General features: G+C 44.0%; 1 protein-coding gene across 3 annotated transcripts in view; it reads left to right on the top strand.

The window, feature by feature from the left end:
* Window positions 1-18,656, top strand: part of FBXL13 (F-box and leucine rich repeat protein 13) — a 177,235-nt gene extending 158,579 nt beyond the window's left edge. For all 3 annotated transcript variants that reach the window (XM_037889206.2, XM_043552013.1, XM_043552008.1), the window contains 3 exons: window positions 6,351-6,485; window positions 11,098-11,261; window positions 16,385-18,656. In XM_037889206.2, the coding sequence (XP_037745134.1) occupies window positions 6,351-6,485; window positions 11,098-11,261; window positions 16,385-16,562 (477 nt within the window). In that variant the 3' untranslated portion in view covers window positions 16,563-18,656. The remainder of the gene's footprint in view (window positions 1-6,350; window positions 6,486-11,097; window positions 11,262-16,384) is intronic.
* Window positions 18,657-22,583: the final 3,927 nt, after the last annotated feature.

The raw sequence follows: 22,583 nt of genomic DNA on the forward strand, positions 1-22,583 counted from the left end.
GGGCCTGAGCGCGAAGCCGCAGCCTGCTTCTCAGCCCTCCCTGGCTTCCCGCGCGAACAGCTGATTCGCGGGAAACTGGGGGGGGGCCGCAGAGAAGCAGATCGGGGTGGCGCATTCAGGGGAGGAGGCAGAGTGGAGGTGAGCTGGGGCCGGGCGCGGGGCGGGGAGCTGCCGGTGGGTGCTCTGCACCCACCAAATTTTCCCCGTGGGTGCTCCAGCCCCGGAGCACCCAGGGAGTCGGCGCCTAAGGCGCCACTTTTGATGTGATCAGTGGGGGGAGTGGCCACTCCTGCTGCTCCCCCCCAGCTATGCTCCCCTGCCCCTAGGAGCCAGAGGGACCTGCTGGATGCTTCCTGGGAGCTGTCCCAGGTAAGCACCGCCAGGACTCCCCACCTCACCCCGGCAGGTCCCTCTGGCTCTTAGGGGTGGGGTGGGCACCCACTACGGTGGCCCACGAGCCCCTCCTGCCTGGTTTTGGGGGCAGTCAGGGGACAGAGGAGGGGGGTAGTTGGGGCAGAGGTCCCGGGGGGGCATCAAGGAACGTGGGGGGGTTGGATGGGGCAAGAGTCCCGGGGGGGCCGGGGTGAGCCACAACCCCCTCGTGAGGTGAGGAGGGAACCCGGTTGTTAAGGTTTTGGCAGCTCATCACTGACTTGTAGACAGTTATTCTATTTCCCCCTTCCTACCCATTCCTTAGTGCTAAACTATATATATAGTACTTTTCCACCTAAGACCATTCCTCTTCTCTGAATTCCCTCCAATGTGCTGACTAGAGCTGGGCAAATGTTTTCAGAATAATAGTTTATTTGCTGAAAGCTGCAGTTTTGGGTTATGTGGTGTTGTGGGGTGGCTTTCTCTCAGTATTTCCTGTTGAAGCTGTTCCACTTTGTATAAATAATTAAATATTCATTTGACACAGGGACTGGCACCCCTGCCTTGGCAAGTGTCCTAACCCCATGTTATAGTGCTCTCCATGGTGCAGTGAATATTTAATTATTTATACGAAGAGGAACAGCTTCAAGAGGCGAGACTGAGAAAGATCCACCAAGGATACCCTATAGCCCAGCACTCATTTGCAGTGTGGGAGATCTCTGTTCAAACTCCTGCTCCAAATTAGGCAGAGAGAGGACTCTTCCCATATCCCATAAAAGTGCTCTACCACAGGGGCATAAGGGGGGGCACTACCACCTCCTCGTCCGGTGGTTTTTGTGAATGGCATTCCACATTTCCTTTTATTTTAATAAAAAAGCAGCTAAAATCCCCCACTCAAAACAAAATATTTTATTTTACCCAAATCATTTTTTCTTTCACTAAGAAACCCAACAAGTTTTCATTTCAGATTGATGTGAAGCAAATTTTTTTTCAGTTCAGCCAGCAAACTAAAAAATTGATGATTCGTACAGCTCTAGTATTAACACGGTGTTTGCACTGAAGTGCCCAGAAAAAATTCAGTCAAGTTGCAATCCAACCAGTGCTATTTAAAATGGGACTGTCCCCTTCCTTGTTTGTGGCGTGATAACTCTGTGTATACGGCCCAAAACTGCATTTTTTCGTCACAACATCACCATTCAAGCTCACATCTGATTTGCTTTAATCATTATCAGTTATTTTTGTCCTGTCACTGAACATGAAAGTCAATGGGAATTGCATGCTGGCAAGGTTGTTTTGCCTTTTGTGTTGACTTGGAGGCCTTGTATAGATTATCTCCCAAAAAAGATTCAGTCTATTAAAGTAAAATGTAATTTACACAAAGGATACAGCATAACAAAATATTCAGCTGTTCTGTTATATGCCATTTTTCATGTTATATGCCAGTTATTGTTTTCATTAAAGAAAATAATTCTTGGCAGCACTAAGTTCCCCAGCACTCCTCAACAGGTTATAAAAATACTTTGTTGTATGATTTTTCAGGACTTAAGCTGATAACTTGTAAAAAGCTATGTTTGGGCTAATGGTGGTATTCACAGTTAGTGGGGAGTTTTAATGGTAGGAGCAGCTTCAGTACCTAATTTTTTATGGATATTTTAAATCTGTACACATGACAGACTGTAACAGCTTGACAATTCCAGTAAAAATGATCTAAGCATATCACACAAACACTGAAATCCTGGCTGCAGCCTGTACTACATACCCTCGCTGGGAATGTAGTAATGACTTAATCACATGTGGGGATCTAATGCTGAAGATAATTAGGCTTCTCTTACATGAGGAGAAAAAAATTTAGTCATTGGGGGTTTAGAAGTTTTCTGCACTGCAGTTAAAACCCTGCAAAACTGGCATTAAAATATGAAAGCCATACTAGCTAACATTTATAATTTCTGTATTTCCACTCTTAAAGTAAAACAAAAGTGTCTTAAAGTAAAACATTCACAACCAGATATATACTGTACTTAAAAACAGCAGTTGCTGACCTATCATAACCATACTGATCCAAAAAGCAAACTGCAGCGCTAGACACAGATGGTAAGATTTAAAAACTGGTTAATGAAATAAAGTTGAAATTATAAAGTGTGTGCAGGTCTGGCTGTATATATACCCCCACACACATGCAGTTCACACTTACATACATTGGTCATCCAAAAGTCAGCATTTACCAGCAATTACCACATCAAAGCATCTGAGACACTACAGTGAATTCATATTTTAAGTTAAGCAGAATACTGCTGTGTCTCAGATACAATAATCAGGTAATTATTGGTAAATACTGTTTTTTAGGGTGACAGCTGTATATGTGATATATTTTATTACTGATAGTATGTACCACATATATGGAGGTGATATCTCTGTGATTAATTGCATTCATCATGCACCTTTACCTGCCACTCTTTTCACTAATCCCTGTATCTCAGGACTATTTCTATTACTAGAAACCTTTGAGCAGCTTCAAGCAGCCACCATTTTTTAACTCAGTCTGCCACATAAATGTTTTCTTCTTTCCCTCACAGAGGTAGAATTGCCACTCTATCCCATGCTAAATTACACTTGCGATAGGCCCACGCTGAACAGTCCTGGAAGGCTGGACCAGTGACAAGTTTAAGGTTTGATGTCTTACCACCCTTCAGGGCTACAAATCACTGTAAAGGGGAGATTCCCAATAGGGCCAAGCACTTTTTTCTAGCCATGAAAGATTCAGAGACACTTGACTGGAAATGAAAATCATGATATTTTGATGTATAAAATATTATTTTAGGTCATCTACATTTGTATTGTGGGCCCTGCAGAGAGGACACTAGCTCCACAATGAGCTATTCCAAAAAGGAGTTGGGCTGGGGGCTTGAAGGGTGGAGAAAAGCTGGCAACGTCCAGTTGGTTGCCTGCACTGATAGAGGTGCTGGGACATCCTCCATCTCCCTTTAGAGAGAGAGAGAGGTTCTGAAATAAACAGCTTTAACCCCTGAAAAAGATTCAAGCCAAAGGATTTCTGAAGATGCAGAGGGGGAAGGAGGAAACTGTCATATTGTGGTTCTGAATTGGTTTGTCTGTTTATAGCAGCTTCATTGCAAAGACTGAAACATGCCATAGTATGTAGATCTATCTTACCTTGTTTCATGCAAAGTAAGGTTTTATGTGAATTGGGCAGCTGTGAAGCACAGTCTATTTTAAATTAATTATTTAACTGCAGCTTGTCAGACATTCTGGTTCACATTCTTGGCCATCGTAGATGCAAAGGTTAAATATAAGGTGTAGTATACACTACATTAAATTAGTCAGGTTTCTTTCTTTGGTCTCTTCAGACCCCATTTTCAAAGGAGGGTGCAACACATGTACCTGCAAAAATGTCCAGATACTGCAAGAACCTGTGAGCAAACTAGACTGTATTATTAGTAATAATAATACTTTGTACTTCTATACCACATTCCATCTGGGAGTCTCCAAAGTACTTTGCAAAGCACTGTACCCAATGACTGGAATGTAACGCCAATATTTAAAAAGGGCTCTAGAGGTGATCCTGGCAATTACAGATCGGTAAGTCTAATGTCAGTGCCGGGCAAATTAGTTGAAACAATAGTAAAGAATAAAATTGTCAGACACATAGAAGAACATAAACTGTTGGACAAAAGTCAACATGGTTTCTGTAAAGGGAAATCATGTCTTACTAATCTATTAGAGTTCTTTGAAGGGGTCAACAAACATGTGGACAAGGGGGATCCAGTGGACATAGTGTACTTAGATTTCCAGAAAGCCTTTGACAAGATCCCTCACCAAAGGCTCTTATGTAAATTAAGTTGTCATGGGAAAAGAGGGAAGATCCTTTCATGGATTGAGAACTGGTTAAAAGACAGGGAACAAAGGGTAGGAGGAATAAATGGTACATTTTCAGAATGGAGAGGGTTAACTAGTGGTGTTCCCCAAGGGTCAGTCCTAGGACCAATCCTATTCAACTTATTCATAAATGGTGTGGAGAAAGGGGTAAATAGTGAGGTGGCAAAGTTTGCAGATGATACTAAACTGCTCAAGATAATTAAGACCAAAACAGACTGTGAAGAACTTCAAAAAGATCTCAAAAACTAAGTGCTTGGGCAACAAAATGGCAAATGAAATTTAATGTGGATAAATGTAAAGTAATGCACATTGGAAATCATAACCCCAACTGTACATACAATATGATGGGGGCTAATTTAGCTACAACTAATCAGGAAAAAGATCTTGGAGTCATCGTGGATAGTTCTCTGAAGACGTCCATGCAGTGTGCAGCGGCAGTCAAAAAAGCAAACAGGATGTTAGGAATCATTAAAAAAGGGATAGAGAACAAGATGGAGAATATCTTATTGCCCTTATATAAATCCATGGTACGCCCACATCTTGCATACTGCCTACAGATGTGGTCTCCTCATCTCAAAAAAGATATACTGGCATTAGAAAAGGTTCAGAAAAGGGCAACTAAAATGGTTAGGGGTTTGGAACGGGTCCCATATGAAGAGAGATTAAAGAGGCTAGGACTTTTCAGCTTGGAAAAGAGGAGATTAAGGGGGGATATGATAGAGGTATATAAAATCATGAGTGGCGTGGAGAAAGTGAATAAGGAAATGCTGTTTACTTGTTCCCATAATATAAGAACTAGGGGCCACCAAATGAAATTAATGCACAGCAGATTTAAAACAAAAGGAAGTTCTTCTTCACCCAGTGTACGGTCAACCTGTGGATCTCCTTGCCTGAGGAGGTTGTGAAGGCTAGGACTATAACAGGGTTTAAAAGAGGACTAGATAAATTCATGGAAGTTAAGTCCATTAATGGCTATTAGCCAGGATGGGTAAGGAATGGTGCCCCTAGCCTCTGTTTGTCAGAGGGTGGAGATGGATGGCAGGAGAGAGATCACTTGATCATTACCTGTTAGGTTCACTCCCTCTGGGGCACCTGGCATTGGCCACTGTCGATAGACAGGATAGTGGGCTGGATGGACCTTTGGTCTGACCCAGTATAGCCATTCTTATGTTCTTATGTCGTGTTCTTCTGTTCTTAAACATTAATTAATAGGCTCACAATCATCATTTTCATTTTTGAGTTAAGGAAGCTAAGGCACAGAGAGGCTAACATCCAAATGTTAAAAAATGGCCTTTAAGTTTGGATATTTCCTTTTATGGGTGTCCATCTTTAAACAACTAGATCTGAATTTCAGAGGTGCTGAAATTGAAGTGAATGGGATCTTCAGGTGTTTACTAGCTCTGAAAACCAGACTGTAAGTTTGTTGAACCCTCAAAAAACTAAGGCACCCATAATAAGAGGGCCTTTTGAAAAGCTGGATTTTACATGACTTGCCCAAGGTCACACAGCAGGTTAGTGGCAGAATTGGGGCAAGAAGCTAGACCTTCTTAGTTGCAGTTTTGAGATCAAACACCTAGACCATGCTCCCTTCCAATTAATCTGCCCAGACACAGTTGCCTATTTTGCTTGCCAAATGCCTTTTAATATGTACAGCAAGGATATCTGAAGCCACAGTAGAGAACAGAGTATTTTTGTGGCCCATTTGGAAATGTAACCCTTAATGTTTGGATATGTTCATTGCAAAAGACACAAACTCAGTCTTTTTTCTGTCTTAGTAAGTGCGATGAAACTTAAATGAAAGAGGCTAGGTGTGATCTGAAGAACACACTTCGTGATCTACCAGTGTCAGAAATGAAAAATAGTCACCTGGTGCATTTCCTCCTTTTTTGTTCGGAGTTATGGAATGCAACTGAGTAATCTCATTGATAATATGTATCTTATTCCACATGTTCAATATGAGAAAAATAATAAATTAATCAGTTACAGTGATTGAAGTAAATCAGAAGATTAGTATGAATGTATTATAGAACTGTAAGCATCCAAAAAGGTACATGAGATTGATTTGGGTGTTTGTAACTGTGTTTCAGAAGTTCTGCCAGGATGCAAAAGATCTACAATACTGTGATGTCTCTTACTGCTTTCAACTGACAAATGAAACTGTCAAAGCTTTTGCCTTTAACTGCCACCAACTTACGTCCCTCAACATTGCTGGTTGCCACAAGGTAGGTACAAGAGCTGGGAAGGGTAGTTCCAGAAATTCTATTACATAAAATGAAATAATGTAGCATTGAGACATTTGACTTGCTGATGTCCACATTTTGCAACCATCCTATAGCTTATTCTTCAACATTAAAAAAATTAACTATGTTATATATAATAATCACCAATAATTAAAACCAGTGAACTAACATTGACCTTTGGAATATTGATCTGGTCACAAATTTTCAAATGCACCTAAATGATTTAGGAGCCATGGTCCCATTGATTTTCCATACGAATTAAGCTCCCAAGTGCCCAAGTCACATTTGTAAATGGGACATAGGCACCTAAGTCACTTAAACATTTTGAAAAATTTACGTATAGTTAGTATATTATTATCTGTGTGTGCATATGTTACTCGTGAGGGAATTCTGTGCCAAAACATTTTCAATTATGCACACAATATTTTAAAATTCTGCAAAATTCTGCAAATTTTATTTGTCAATAAATAAGTGTGGCTCAAGCTTGGCAGTGGGGAGCACAGGCCACTGGCTGCATTGAGGTGGGAGATCACCCTGAAGCCCACACCTCCCCCGATACAGAGACTCGGCAGTGAGGCTGCACCTGACCCTAACGCAATGCAAGGGCTGGGCCTGCCCCAGAAATGCCCTGGGGCGCTGTCCCTCAGCGCCAGGTGTACCAGGTGTGGGTGGACAGGCTCATCCCAGCAGGATCCAAGTGTGAAGGGACTTAGTGTGGGGGGATCCAGGTGTGAGGTGAGAGGTTTCTGTATGGGGCAATCTTAGTGTGGGCAGCTCAGTGGGAGATCTGGATGCACAGAGGCTAACTGGGATATTCCGGGTTCAGGGACAATGGGACTCTGCAGGGGATGCAGGAAGGTGGTTGGGGCTCGGGTGGGGGGCTGGATGCTGGGTACAGGTACTGGGGGAGTGGGGCTTGATGGGGTGGGGGTCCAGGTGCAGCTGGTTGGGGATCCCTGGGGTGGGGGTCTTGGTGTGGGGGGCTCATCAGAGGTCCAGGTGGGTAGGGCTTGTCAGGGTGAGAGCTCGATGTGCCTGCTTAACAGGGGAGCCCCAGCTGCTGCTGAGGGGAAGCCGCATGCGGGGCTCCTGCTTCCTCCCGCAATTCCCCTATCCCCTTTTCTTCTCCATTCCCCTCCCCTCACTCCCACATTCCCCTCCCCCTGCCCTATTCCACCTCCCTTCCTTCCCCACTGCCTCTTCCCCCCTCATCCCCCATTCCCTCATTTTCCTCACCCCCCCCCATACCCAGCTCCACTGTGTGTTGCACAGGATAGAAAACTGGAAGGCTCCCAGCACACAGAAGGGAAGCACGACTGGCACTAGGACCCAGGAGGCAGCGTTCAGCTGCAGAGTCAGCGGAGTGGAGACAGCCTCCTTCAGCTGGGCAGCTCTGCCCTTGCAGAATTGGGGGGGCAGTGGCATGTAACCCTGTGTGCCCCCCATGCCTCACCTCTGTTTGGAGGGGGGCAATCCCTCCCCCCAAAAAACTGAGTCCATAGTCACCCCTGGCCCTCCCTCCATCACCACCACCCCACTCACGGCTTCCCTTGGCGTCCCTGCCATTTTCCGTAGGGCAACCCAGGAAATCTGCGGGGGAGTCGTGTTCTGCGAGCACACAGTCCCGCAGAACCCCCCCGGAGTCATAGGTGTTACAGTTGTGGGCTCCGTTGCATCTGATCCATTGACAATGGAATGTTGTGTATTGTTACACGTACTCCGATATCAACGTTTGCTTCAGTGAAGTTGCTGAATTACTTTTGTTCTGTATTTCTAGTTATTTACACATTTTAATGAAAATTATTTCCAGTTACTAATTTGTTTAAATAAACAAAGACTCATCACTGATGTAACGCCATTCAGCCTCACCATTACCTTGTACAGTGTTGTGACAATTTTCCATATCTTTTACATAGTACCTCTTTAGTTAGACCCTAGCATCGCAGTTGTCTGTTTTGCCCCAACTGAACATGGGCTCCGTTTCCATTTTACTGCTAACACAAATGCCTAGGTCATTTTCATTAGTCCCAGTACTTACTTACTTAGCACATCTGCTCCCTGTGTCTATTCAATCACATATGCTTGCTTGCTTGAGTAATAACAATAACTATTTACTGCATTCTAGCAAATGTAAATTTTAAAAAAAGTTTGTGTCCGCAAATATTTCCCTCTGCAGAAAGAGTCCTGCTTCTATGGGTGAGATTTTTAAGAGTACTCATGTTGGCCTAATTTTGCTCCCACTGAAGTCAGTGATTGATGTTGAATCCTTTTAAAATCCACCCTCAGCCATTAGCAATTAAATGCAATGGCCAAAATGTCAGTTCCAGAGGTATCTCACATTTCTTCCCTGCTTTTAAATGTTCAATTAACTTTTCAATAATAATAATAATAATAAACAATAATGCTATACAGGGCAATCTACAGGCAGAGATCTTTCCATACTAAGTGAAGATAAACACTTGCATCCCACCACATTTCTTCTCTCCCCACCCTGTGTCTATATATCTTCTCCTTAAAAAGATTATGAAGTAAATCTGGTAACTGTTCACAGTCTAGAATATTTGGTCTCCAGCATCAAGAATCTTTCAGACAAACCCATACTGGATCTTGCAAGCGCTTCTGTTGGCTTTAACCCAGTTTGAAACTCTATAAAGTCCTATCAGTTGGGGGGGCCTTTGGCAATCTTCAGCATAAATACAGTGTATCTAGCTGCCAAGTAGGAAATATTTTCCACTCAGACACTATTTAAAAATGATCAGAAAAAGACTAAAGCAAGATCTAATCTCCTGTTCTAAAAGGGACAAGTTAGTATGCCTGGCAGAGTCTTGGCCTGCAATATCAGCTATATAAAAATAACTGAATAAACAAAAAGGCCATAAAGAGAAAACATAGGAACTATAATTTAGGAAATTCACTTCCCAGTAAAAGTGTTGTGAGATGTGCTCTGGAAATTCGGACATTCCCAGAAAACGAGCACAGCTGACCACTGTAATCCTTTTCATATTGAAAAACCATAGACTTTAGTGAGAGCACAGTTGGGCTCCCTGTCATCTATATCTCCATACATACATTTCTAGGACATGTAGAACAATCATCTTCCAAACATTGCTCATTTCACAAAAAACCTCAGCATGCAGTTTGCATATAGCACAACCACACCTCCTGTGTAATTTGTGAGTTCATAAAGCCAATTCAAGAAATAATTGTTAAATAGTTTTATTTGAAGAAAGAAATAATGTAATTGTTGTGGGCAGCAAATCACATGAATGAGAGAAAATAGTGAGGGCTGAAAATGAATCCCTGATTGAATGACTAATCCAATTAAATGATGAATTTCTAAAGATACAATTCAATGGAAAGATGACCTCTGACATGAACAGGATTGGTGTATGTGACTAAAATAGATTTCCCTGAATAGGGCCTGATCCTGCATCTATTTAGCCAAACTTCTGTTTACTTCAATACAGAAGCAGGCCTATTCTGAGTCAATTGTAGGACTTGATGACAGCCCTGAGGAAAGGTGTTATAGAACTGCATCTCCCCAGGTGGAGCTCCAGGAGGGACTGTGCGAAGGGATAGTGCACTGGCTGTCCAGCTTTGTGGGCTACTGTCAATGTGAAGGGGAGACAGTTACAACCTCGTCTCCTCCTTGCCCCTGTTAGACTCCCATGATCACAGGGACTGAGATTGTTCCTGGCCCTTGCACAGGAAGTACAAGGGTGGGGAAGGCTACTCCTCATTCCATTCCATTCGGGCCATGGATAATCTGGGCTTGATTGAATACCTATTATAGGATTTTTTTGCGTTCATCAAGTTTCCTTTAGATTTTAGGCCCCAATTAAACAAGGTACTTAGCCACATACATAACTTTAGGCATAAGTATTCCCTTTGAAGTCAATGGGGCTACTCACATATTTAAAGTTACACACACGCTTAAGTACCTTGCAGAAATGAGGCCTTATATGGTGCCCAAAGCAAACTTCAGTTTGCATTACTGGTGATCAGTTCCAGATCAGACTATGGAACTGAAAAGTGACGCTGAATAGTTCTGTCTTGGACAAACTGAAAGACACCTTAGGTTATAAACAAAAGCAGTCACAAGACAACACACATTTATGATACGGTACTGAAATATGAAATAGGTGTTATTAAAATTAAAATTCTTTCTCCCTGTAGTTAACTCTAAAATGGATGAGTCTAACAGTTTAAATGGAATAATCTGAGAACAGTTAATCCTACCACATGAGATATGCTATATGCAAAATTATGGGGTTGGGAGTATTGAGCTATTTCAGACTTATGATTAGCTGAAACATCCCTACATGCTTTGGAATGTACTGGAATCATATTTAACTGACACCAAATATACTCCCAACATTTAACTGTTACTTATAGTCTTTTTCGTCTCCTATTTCTGACAGTCAGAATTCATCTGTTCTATACATTTCATGTCCTATGTGGTACTTTTCAATATAATCTTCCTGAAATGATACACTTCAAAATTTTGAGTTAGGCTGTTGTGTTTTGGTTTTTCTTTGGAATCTCCAGCAATCTTCTAACTTCTGTATGTGTATTTCTTTTGCTGGATTTACAGATGACGGATTTATGTATTCAGTATTTGTCTGGAGTCTGCCATTATCTCCACTTCTTGGATATCTCAGGCTGTGTACGTCTTACTGACAAAACACTAAAATACCTTTCGAAAGGTTGTACGCAACTCCGGATTCTTAAGATGCTGTACTGCAGAAATATTACCAAGTAAGATGTTGCTTCCTGGGCCAAACTTGAGAGATCAGTGTAAACTTTGAATGAGTACAAATATCATTGTCACTACTAGTTTAATTAAGTGTAGGCCAAAACATGGGTTGTTTTATGAAATTGGAATTGAAATGTAAAGCGATCTATGTTACAACCTGGTCCACTCCCCCTCTGGATGGACACCAGTTTGGTGTGAGTGGCCCCAACCACTCGTGGGAAGAGCCATGTCTTTGTTTCTAGCTCTGAGGCCTCAGAAGCACACTCCCAGATCCAGACCTCATGTCTGCCACCCTTCCTTGGAACATGGGGCTCCACAACCCGGACACCTTCAACCCTGAAACCAATGATTCAGACCTCCTGAGCCTCCAGGTGTTTATACATGTTCCTTTAGGGTCCCACCTCACTGTGGGCACTCTGAGCTTCTTGATTAACACTTTCAGGGACAACATGACAGCCTAGCAAGGAATACAGGCTTAGCCAAGGAATTTCGTAACCACAGTCATTTTTATGCTGAAGAACCCACTAGAGAGTTAGTTCTTTGCTGCGTCCACCCTTAGTCTGATTTTACCCCATCTGTGACTCAGAGGTCTCATCAGCGTTTCAGACAAGGCAGGCCTTCCTGCTTTCTCTTCAGCCTGGTCTTCTGGCTTGTGGTGGAGGATGGCCTCCCTTCTCAGATAAGCCCCCTTTTTATTCTAGTCTTTGACCCTGTTTTGCCATATGCAGGCTGGGAAATTCTAGCCCCTGTCATGCAAGCCCCACATGAAGATAACTATTGTCCCCTGAGATTGGCCAGTCATTGAGAGGCACTCAAGTTGATGGCCCTTACGACATATCTTGATAGTCCTCTTTGAGGAGTCCCACACACCCCTTAGCAAGATAGGGTCTGGAAGAGAATGACCTTGTCCAAGTCAGGCTGTTCTATTTATTCAACGCAGAACACAAAATGGAAGACAGGATAGAGGACAGAGTACAAAAATGGAAGTAACGAAACAAAACTGAATTCACAGTTTGGTACAGACATATCCCACTCTGTCACAATATAGTTCCACTTTTTTTTTAAACTTAATGTTGTATTTCAATACCTGTACTGGGAAGCTGACAAAAAGCTACATTCAGTTTCTAGGCAATAATCACAGCAAAATCATCATTACAGTACAACAATTCTTCTTCATATGGCTGATGCAGATGTAGATCAACTACTATAATTTGACATTTAGATGGTTACGCCAGATAATTGCATCTGGAGTAGCTGAGTGTATTTGCTGTGATGCCTCCTTTGTATTTATGAATTGGGCATTGAGTTGTTATATTTTCCCTGGTCTGTTCTGGGTGACCACAGTCACACACTGGAGAGTTTTTAATTTTCCATTTTTGCAGCAAGTATCCGCATCTGTCATGGCGTGTGCCAATGTGGTTTAGGGTTGCACATAAGCTTTGCAGAAGATTGAAGCCAGGGATCTTCTGTGGTGGATCTTTCACAAGGTGTTTGTTTGTGACTTCTTGTGAACTCCATTCGGCTTTCCAAGCTTCATCAGGGTTGAAGTCACAATATAACAATGATTCTACATTTATTAATCGTGATTTAGATTTTCAGCAGTGACAGTAGGAAGAATGATAGTGTTATCTTTGAATTTCATGGACTATTTTTAGGGTTCCATGCACTTCATTCACCACTTCCATAATTTCAGCTAAGGAATAATAAGCAGAGACTTGTCATACATAATATACCACTCACAAATAGCCCCAAATTCTCTTTCTCCATACTAACCAACTATTATCATTAAGGAGCTTATTCAACCCCAATGTTTACAAAAACAGGGGCAAAGCCTGGCTGTTTTTCAAAGTGTGCGATGTCTGTTTTCTACATTTCCTAGATACGTTCACATTTCAGAGACTATTACTAGCGTTTGAGAGGATGGAGTCTGTGTAAAGTGAGATTAGTCTACAGAACAAAACAGGCTATTCCTGCACACTCTACAAATATTAAATAAATAATAGAAGAAATATGGTTTTAGTTTAAAGATGCCAGGGACATCTATAAGCCATGTGCACTTCATGCTGCTAAAAGAATTCCTCTGTTATTTATTAAACACTGCTCGGGCCTACCAGACTTCACTTAGCAGTCAGACCCAGCCGTATAAACATTCAGGCACATTTCATGACACTAGGTTACATCCTTTTTACAATTTTATTTTTATTGTTAGATTTAAAAAAACCCAAACCAATCATGAAATCTTGACAGCTACAAACCCGTAGAGCTCTCTAGTAAGCAGTTACAAGCAAATAGAGGGTCCATCCTTTCCAATCTCAGATACGGTTAGAGATGACATTTGTCAGTCTAATAACATGCTGCAGGTTTCTGCAAATGTTAAAATAAAAAAACCCATAATTTGGAATAAATATGGCCTGCTGCATAGGGCCATATACAGAGATTAACAACCAGTTAACTAATCACATCTGAGTGCCCCAGAGAATCCTCATGTAGGCGTGACACTGGTACAGCCTGCTTCAACTACTGGATGTGAAAGAGGAAGAATAGTCCTCAGTGTATGGCAGCATAGGCAGCATAGGGATATTAGCTGTGATTCACTTAGGACTAATGCTGTTTTGTAAAAAGGAAACATTCATTAATATTTTCCATGTGTTTAGTACATATGAGTGACAGGACGGGGGGCCTGGGCCTCCCACACATTCCTGAGGCTCAAAAATCAAGGCAGCACAAAGTGATCACATAAACTGGATTAAGGATTAAGCAGAAGTCTGCAGTTTCAGAAGCAATTAAAAATATCTAACAACATAAAAATCTGTTTCTAGCCCCTGTACACTGCTGTTTTTCAAATGTGATGCACACAGAAGCTTATTTCTGGACTGATGCTCCTTGAGCACCAAGTTTCAGCCCACAGGGACTATGTTTGCAGGAGCTAAAGAGTCATAAAATAATACAGCTTTGCAGCTGACAAGGCTCAGAAAAGATGAGAGCTTATATAACCCAAATGCTCTTACATCATAGAGGAGGTTTGCAGTGTGCTGGGTTAGGTTCCTTCTTACCTTTCCCTTTCTCTCCCTCTCCTTGCTGCACACTCCCATTTCTTAAGGTCAAAAGCTTCGTTCTGACTGAGGAATACCAGTTGTTTTAATTGCATTAATGCATTAATTGCATTAATGCTGATTATTTGTTTTATTGCAGTGTCCTCTTACCCCTCCCCAGAGTGTTGGCTCCAAGGCTCTAGATATATAACTACAATGTAATATAATGCAGTGTTCCTTAACCCATATGTTTTGTTACATGCTGACAGATAAATAATGGCCACTTCTGGCAATCTGGTCGATTTTGACTCCAGTCACGGAGCAGCATAAGCCTCCAAAAAAGTAGTAATAGCTACTATAGTGCAATAAGACCCGCTTTTTAGACATTATCCATTGAAAGCAATTTTCCATAAGCAAAGGGAAAGTAGACCTGGACAAGTGGCATTTGTACTAGATAGCTATAGCTGATCGCCCACCATATACATCTGCACATGGGTTCATCTGTATCATAGGTTTGCTTGTATAAAAACACTTGTAAACTATTGTGTTCATATTGTTAACAGGAATGTGTTAACAACTAAATGATGTAATGTTGGATCTTTAAAATGTGCTTTTGTGGTCAGAAAGGAATTCTTCCTGCTTAGCCAACCTCGTCTCTTATTGCATCAGCCACCCATTCCCTTTTCTGCTGCTAATGATGCCACTCACGATTCTGCATTTGCCTGTTTCTTCCACAGCCCTCTTCCCACTCCCTTCCATGTTTCCCCCTATGTATGGGATTCCTTCCCTGAGCTGGTGAAGAAACCCATTGGCCCTCTCCACATTCAAATCCTGCCTGAAGCCAAAACCTAACACAAAAACATGCACCAACATCACCACCTTATTTATTATACTTGTTTATCGTATGTGAGAATGGCTCTTTTATATGGGAGGGAAGAAATGTAAATGGTGGGCGAAGGCATAAGGATCCTGGATGTAAAGCTGGAGGTGGTGGTGAGGAATGGGGCAGGAGAGAGGGCTGGATGTTAGTTAGAGAAGTTACTGTATTCAACTGAAAACCAAACAAAATAATGTAATCCGCCTACCACCGCCCCGATCTCTTTGCCTGTAGGGCGTAAACATTTCCCTGTGTTTGTCCCTTTAGAGTCAATGCTCTTTTGGGCATAGATGGTTCCGCTTTCTGTGTTAAACATCTTAATATGGGGAGAGCACTCAGAGACCCCAATCATATTGGGGGCCCCATGTGCAAGGCGTTCTACAAGGAGACAGTCCCTGCTTGGGACCTCTGCCTTGCAGCGGGTGGTGGGATAGAGGGTTCTCCCCAATGGGGTGGGGGGGTCTTGGGGCTTCTGCCCAGTGGGTTGGGGGCAGGGGGTCTTGGGGCTTCTGCCCAGTGGGGTGCACCTGCCAGGGCTCGGGGCTTCAGCAGGAGCAGGGCTGGAGCCCTGAGCCCCGGCGGGCACCTCCTGCGAGGCTGAAGCTCCTAGCTGCGGCAGGTGCGACCCGGCTCTCAAACGTCTGAAGAATGTCATATGCAGTTCAGAGAGTCAGTAAGTTTGGCCAACCCTTCTATACAGACTGTCTATACCCTGTACTGAAAAATGTAGTGGTGCATGTCATATTCCTTTCCCTCCCCCCCGCCCCTTCCATAACCCCAAACCAAAGGCAATGTCCTTAGAATTTTCGCTGTGGCCAAGGAAAGCTAGGCCAGAGCTGTGTCTGGAACCATCCAGGCTAGCTCAGCATCCGCTAGAGCTGTCGCGTGACAGCACTACACCAGGTCTGCTCCCCACTAGCAGCTGAGAATGTGACCTCCCAGTAACACCCCCAGCTCATCTGGAGATGTCCAAATGATAGTATGAACCATAGAGCCACCCACTGTACTGCATGTTTCATACAGAGTGAAACAGTTACTTTGTCCTGGGACAGAATTTGCTAAGACCATTATTGTATCAACTGCTGCTTCTCAAAAGGCATAGTGGGGTAGGAAATATGGTCACCCTGAGAATCTGGCCCTGAGGGTTCATATTTTTTACAAATGTTCTTGGTAGAAATTGCTTGTGCAACAGTATTCATTTTCATTTTTGTTTCAGACAAGCTGTTTTGAAATATTCAGCCAAGCTAGAGAAGCACGAATATAATGATGCCAACCCGCCTTCATGGCTTGGGTATGATCGCGGTGGAGGTGTACTCCCCCACAACAAGAAACCCAAAACAGGACCTGAAAAAGCTAAAGCCTTGTACCGGAATGAAAACAAAGAAGCTGCATAACATCTTCTGTGTTTCAAGTTTTCTTCAGCAGAGAGTGTAAAAATGAAATGGCAAGTTCCTGTTTCTAAAATAGTCATTTAATAACGCAGATTTTCTAGTTGAATTGTGAAGAGTTTATTCCAAATCTTCTTAGCAGCAGTACTGCTGCCCACATTTACAAATACTGTGCAAAGAAATGAAATTGCTAGCTTGTTTAGTGAGCTTTCAGGTGCTAAATCAATCTAGTGAAATTTCAGATGTGTTCATCATCTTCCAGGCCTGAGCAGCATTTGTACAGCTTGCAAAGCAGTATTTATACTTTCATGATATGTAACTAATAGAGAAGCTGTGTGGTGGTCTTATTTATCGAGAGGGTCTGACTAGGGCTTGCCCCCATGAGGGGAGAAGCATCCTGAGCTCTCACAAAAATCGGGGAATTCAGCACCCCACAGAATTAGTTCATATCAAGGACAAATATTGGTATGAGCATCCCCCCACCTCAACTGGATATGCAAATAACGTATTTGTATCTTCAAATGGTCACTTGCGCATACATTGAAGTAATTGCACATTCAGGCCTCTCATTCTAAAAATGTAGTTCTCCACGTTACTTAAGGCCAGATCATTAAAGCTACAGCTTGGGGCTTTTGAAAATCCTACTAGGCACCTTGATGCCTAACTACCACTGATGGGAGTTATGTGCACAGACACTTTTGAAAATCCTTCTGGACACCTAGCTGGATCTTTAGGAGGCTAAATAATTTTAAACATGAAGGGCGAGATTTTTACCTTCAGTGATATGAAATTACAGAGTTGAGAGAGCCAGTGCAATGGAAGATAGAGGGACCAAAGAGACTGAAAAATTAGCAGAAAAATCTATGGAGTCGATCCTGCAAAACATATCCATACACTTCTGCTGCTGCATGGCGTTCCATTTAAGTCAGTGCAAATCCCTGTGGTAGTATAGGTCTGTGTGGAGCTAATCGTAAGACTGGTCCTAGAACAGTACCAATCAAGGAACAGAGCAGTGGGACTCAAAACAATAGGTGTTCCCTTTGACTAAAACAGTTAACGAAAGCCTTGGCTTTGACAATTTCTTCAGGAATTTGAACCCCATCGCATGCTTTCGTTCATTTTAGTTAATTTTTTACACCTGCCATTTCAAACTATCAGTGTTGCTCCACCTCAACACCCCTTGTTCCCAGACAAAAAAATACATAGATTAAGGGGAAAGCAATGACTGATGTGGTGTTAATTAAGTGCTATGCAGGGTAATAATATGCAGGCCCTCTATTGTCACCCTGTTGTGCATCAGCAATGGCACTTACAAGGGGAAGCAGTAGAACAGGGGTTGGCTTTACAACGTATCCTGGTGATTTAGAGTGCACATGCCCACACAGACAGAGCATCGTGAATTATGAACAGCAGTGGGGCTGTGAACTCTCCTTTTCCTTTCTCCACCGGCTGCACTCAATATGTGGTTTGATGGCCTCAGATTAAATTTCAGTTTTGAGAACCAAACTTGGGTACCTCTCGTACAAACACCACTGTTCTGTAGTCAGACAAAGGCTTTTAAAATTTTAATTTACTTTATTATTTTGCATTTGTATTGTGGCAGCACATAGAGACCTCAACCAAAAGCAGAGCCCTGTTGTATTAGGTGATCGATAAACCGTAAGAATGAATCTTTGCTCCAAAGAGCTTACAGTCTAAACAGCCACCGCACACTGTACATAATTTATTTTTTTATGCTGGTCTTTGTTTACATCTCATGTCCCTCATGCTTAACAATGCAACCAGAATAAAGTTTTCCATGCACTAGCCCAACACTGCAGTACCTGGGGAGCACACACTGTAGGGGAACAGTTACTTGTTAAAGGGATGCTGACAACACAGATTTTTGAAATTAGTTTCTGACTGGCCAGTTAGCTGTTACCACCTCCTTCTTGTTATTCAGGCCAAGGATTGGCTTTGGGGTCCTGATCCACAACTAGGGCACCTAGATGCACCCGTAGTTGCAATAAGCTGGGACCCCCAAGGGGTGGGCATGGTGGGGACTGGAAGCAGGGACTTGGAAGGGAGGAAAGGTTGTAATGCTGGGGAGGAAGCAGGGCTCCATGGGGATGGGGAGGCATCATGTTGATGAAGGAAGCAGGGCACTGGGGGTGGGAGGATGATGTGGAAGCAGGGATGCAGCAGGGGAGTAGAGATGGGGTGGCGGGAGCAGGGATTATAACCAACCTTGGCTTTATCAGCGCCACCTTTGGAGACTCGAGAAGAAGCAGGGCCCTGGTCGGGTAGGGGAGTAATTCCCAGCCAAGCCTTGACAGGGTAAAGGAAGGTTTGGTGGGGGGAAGGATGTGAACTTCTGAGATCAGGTGGGAAGGGGATGGGGGCAGGGGAAAGGACTAAACAGCTCTGAGTGCAGGCACTGGGGTATCTGTAACTGCCATGAGCCCCATCTCTAGCCACTCCTAGTCCCTGTAACCCCTCCCCCATTCCCTGTATAGCACTTTCCCCACCAAACTGCTGAAGGCAGAGGACTCTCTGGCATCCCCTTGTGCCGCCTACACATACTCCAGGCAGCAGCTTCAGCCGCTGCTCTTTCATTGGGTGTCCAGCTCCACCTACAGACGCAATGACATGGTAAATCCTTTAGTCAATTTTTAAAGTTTTTTTTCTGGTCCACCGCTGCTGACTGTGTAGGGCACATAAGCAAGGCAGCACTTGCAGACCTGAAAGCACCATGAAGAGATGTGCTGAGGGCCAAGTCTCCCCCTCTACACCTGGCATGCCTATGCCTGCCTCTGTTTTACGGTACCCACTCCCAGGTATGCTGTTGCCTCTCCATGCCTGCGCCCCACATAGCGAAGAGTTCCTCTTGCTGCTCCCCAGCCCTGGGGAGGGCTCCAGGGACAAGACACATCATCATTGCCTCCTACTAGGCTACTAAAAACCTTATAAGAAACAACAGAAAAGAAGGTACAGTGTCACATTAATGGTGACATGACAAGTGACTGCCTGTTCACTGAGGCCTACCTTTGTGTGGTTTTAGTGCATCTGCAATCTAAATATAACTGCCTACAAGATAAGCCAGCCTGAACCAGCAAGCCCACCTTGACTCTGACTAACGCCTCCCGAGATGTAAGTCAATTTACACTTGAAAAGACTCTTTCCAAAGAAGGGCCTTTTGCCTGGGTTACAGCAAGGAAGGCATTTCCTTTCACCAGGTATCTAACCGCACCCTGGTAGAAAATAACTCTTTGAAGTGGGTCACAGACAACCAGGTTAATGTGAAGGAAATTTGAAGCTTATATATTGGTGGCAATGGCGTAATGGGAAGTTATGTTTCCTAATGCTAATGAAACTTTGCCCACTTGCCTCTGCTAAGAGCAAAGAAAGTCCTGTCTTTACACATCAGGACACTGAACTTGAGGGAGCGGGCGAGAAAAGACAAGCCAAGGAACATGTATACAGTGTTGGTGTAGCCATGTCGGTCCAGGATATTAGCGAGACAAGATGGGTGAGGTCACATCGTTTATTGGACCAACTGCTGTTGGTGAGAGAAGCCCGGTCTACACTACAGAGTTAGATTGACATAAGGCAGCTTACGTCAACCTAGCTCTGTAACTGTCTACCCTAAAATGTCGCGCCCACTGATGTAACTCACCAAATACACTGACTTAACTCCGCCGCCATGAGAGGCATAGCGTTTCGTCAACATAGTCAGGTTGACGCAGTGTCGATGTAAGCAGAGTCAGGATGAGCTCCACCCTGACATCTGGTGGTGAGTTGTGGCAAGTTGTGGAAAAGAACTTCAGGGGCTGATCTCATTTGCATAGGCACACCCACCCTGCCTAGCATGAGCCCATAGCTGCCCAAATTGTCACTTTGGCTGCTGTGGGATCCCCAGCGTCTCTGTTATTGGGGCAGGAAAAATAAATTGTTATTATCCTGATTATGTGAATCAAGGACAGTGGAACTGTACTTGGTCTTTGGTTATGATGGAGGGACTCGCCATCAACTAAGTAGCACCCAAAACTCAGTGAAGGGAGAGAGGTTGGGGACAGGTATTAATATCTGGTGGTATCCCCTCGTGAGGGCCTTATATGCTAATTGCACTTTCTTTTCTCTCCACTGTGGAATATTGGAGTTAATTTTGATTCTATTATCAGTCTAGTTACAGACTGCTGAGCTGAATTCACTTTAGGCCAATGGTGCACCAGCACTGAGGCTCCCCTACTACAAGCTGAAATCACAAAAGAGCTAAACTTACTAAGAGCTGAAATCACTGAGTGTTGTGTTAAGTACTAGGGGAGCCTAAAGATATATTGTGGAGCAGTTTGTGGGACAGCTGGAGCAGAACAGAGAGACTCGGAACAGAACAGTTCACAGGACGGCTGGAGCGGCTCATGGGACGGCTGGCAGAGGGGAGCGATTTGTGGGACGGCTGGTGGAGCAGAGCAGAGCCCCACGGAGAGGTGGGGCAATCGGCTTTGGACCACGTAAGGTGTCCCTTAACTCCCCCCCCCCATCTCCACCCAGGTTGGGAGGTAAAACTCTGCAGATAAACTTTCAAATTCTGGTGCTGCACTGACCAGGGACAGAGACTTTTGGGTTGTTGGACTTTGGGTGACTTTGGGTTGCTGGACTCAAGAACCAAAGAGAAAGGACACGCCCCAATTTGCTTGGGGTTGGTTTTTTGCTCATGGGTTGTGTTATGAATCCTGTTGGTGGTGTTTCCCCAACATAATGCCACATTGTTTCTCTCTGTTATTAAAAAGCTTTTGCTACACTCAGACTCTGTGCTTGCGAGAGCGGAAGTATTGCCTCTTAGAGGCGCCTGGGGGGGGTGGTATATATTTCTCCCAGGTCACTGAGGGGGGGCTTGAGCCGGTTTTGCATTGTGTTATTGGAATGGAACCCCAAGATACTGAACCCAGCCCTTGTTGCTGCCAACTCTGATGGGCAGAAGGGTTACATCAGTATAAACACTGCATTACTTAAGTCAACTTTAATAGCCTCCAGGAGGTGTCCCATAATGCCCCACTGTGACCACTCTGGTCACCATTTTGAACTCCACTGCCCAGCAGCAAGATACACAGGTATACGCCCCTCTCCTCTAAATCCCCACAAATTTTTGAAATTCCATTTCCTGTTTGCTTGGCATGGAGAGCTCACCTACCAACTGCCCTGCTGACCATGCCTGCTTCACACTGCAGACGCGATCCTGCCTGGAGTACACAGGAGGTGGTGGATCTCTGTGGGGAGAAGAGGCTGGGCAGGCACAGCTCCAATCCAGGATGTCCTATGTACCAGGATGTCCTATGAATCCTCCATACAGATCTTGAGAAAATGTTCCAGGAGGTGCTCTGCAATTGTCTGCCGAAAGTCTCTGGGGAGGATTGCCTTGTTTCTTCCGCCGCAGTAGAACACTTTCCCACGCTGGTCGGCAATTACTTCAGCAAGCACCATTGCAGCACACAGGCTAGCAACATGTGGACCCGGTCTGCAGCTGGACGCATGCAGGAGCTGTTCCCTTCAGCCTCCATTACCCTCAGAAGTGAGATATCAGCTACAATCACCACCGCCTGTGGAAAATGGTGCCAGTATTCAGTTCAATTGCCCTATCCGCATATACTCATGCCCACGAGCTACCCCCCTCCCCCCACACCATTATTTTCCCAAGTCGCTCCCTCCCCCTGGGCCATACTCACCATGGCTGGGAGTGCCACCATGCTCGATGAATCCCAAGGAGAAGTGAGAATGTAGTGCTTGTACCTTGTGTGGATCCAGGGGAGTGAGTTCAGTATACAAACTTCCCATTTATCTTGTGAATATGCTCACAATAGTACCTCTGTGCATTGTATCCTTTGCAGCTGGAAATGTGGCCTTGAGGATCTCTTCATCCACACCAGCGGAGTGGCTCAGCCAGCTAAGGAGGATAAGGAAGAGGACGCAGGATGACATGTTCCAAGAGATCCTGCAAGTCTCTGGTGCTTCGGATACCAAGCACAGGGCTTGGCGGATCACACTCATGGA

This window comes from Chelonia mydas, chromosome 1 (assembly GCF_015237465.2).
Source record: "Chelonia mydas isolate rCheMyd1 chromosome 1, rCheMyd1.pri.v2, whole genome shotgun sequence".
NCBI lineage: Eukaryota > Metazoa > Chordata > Testudines > Cheloniidae > Chelonia > Chelonia mydas.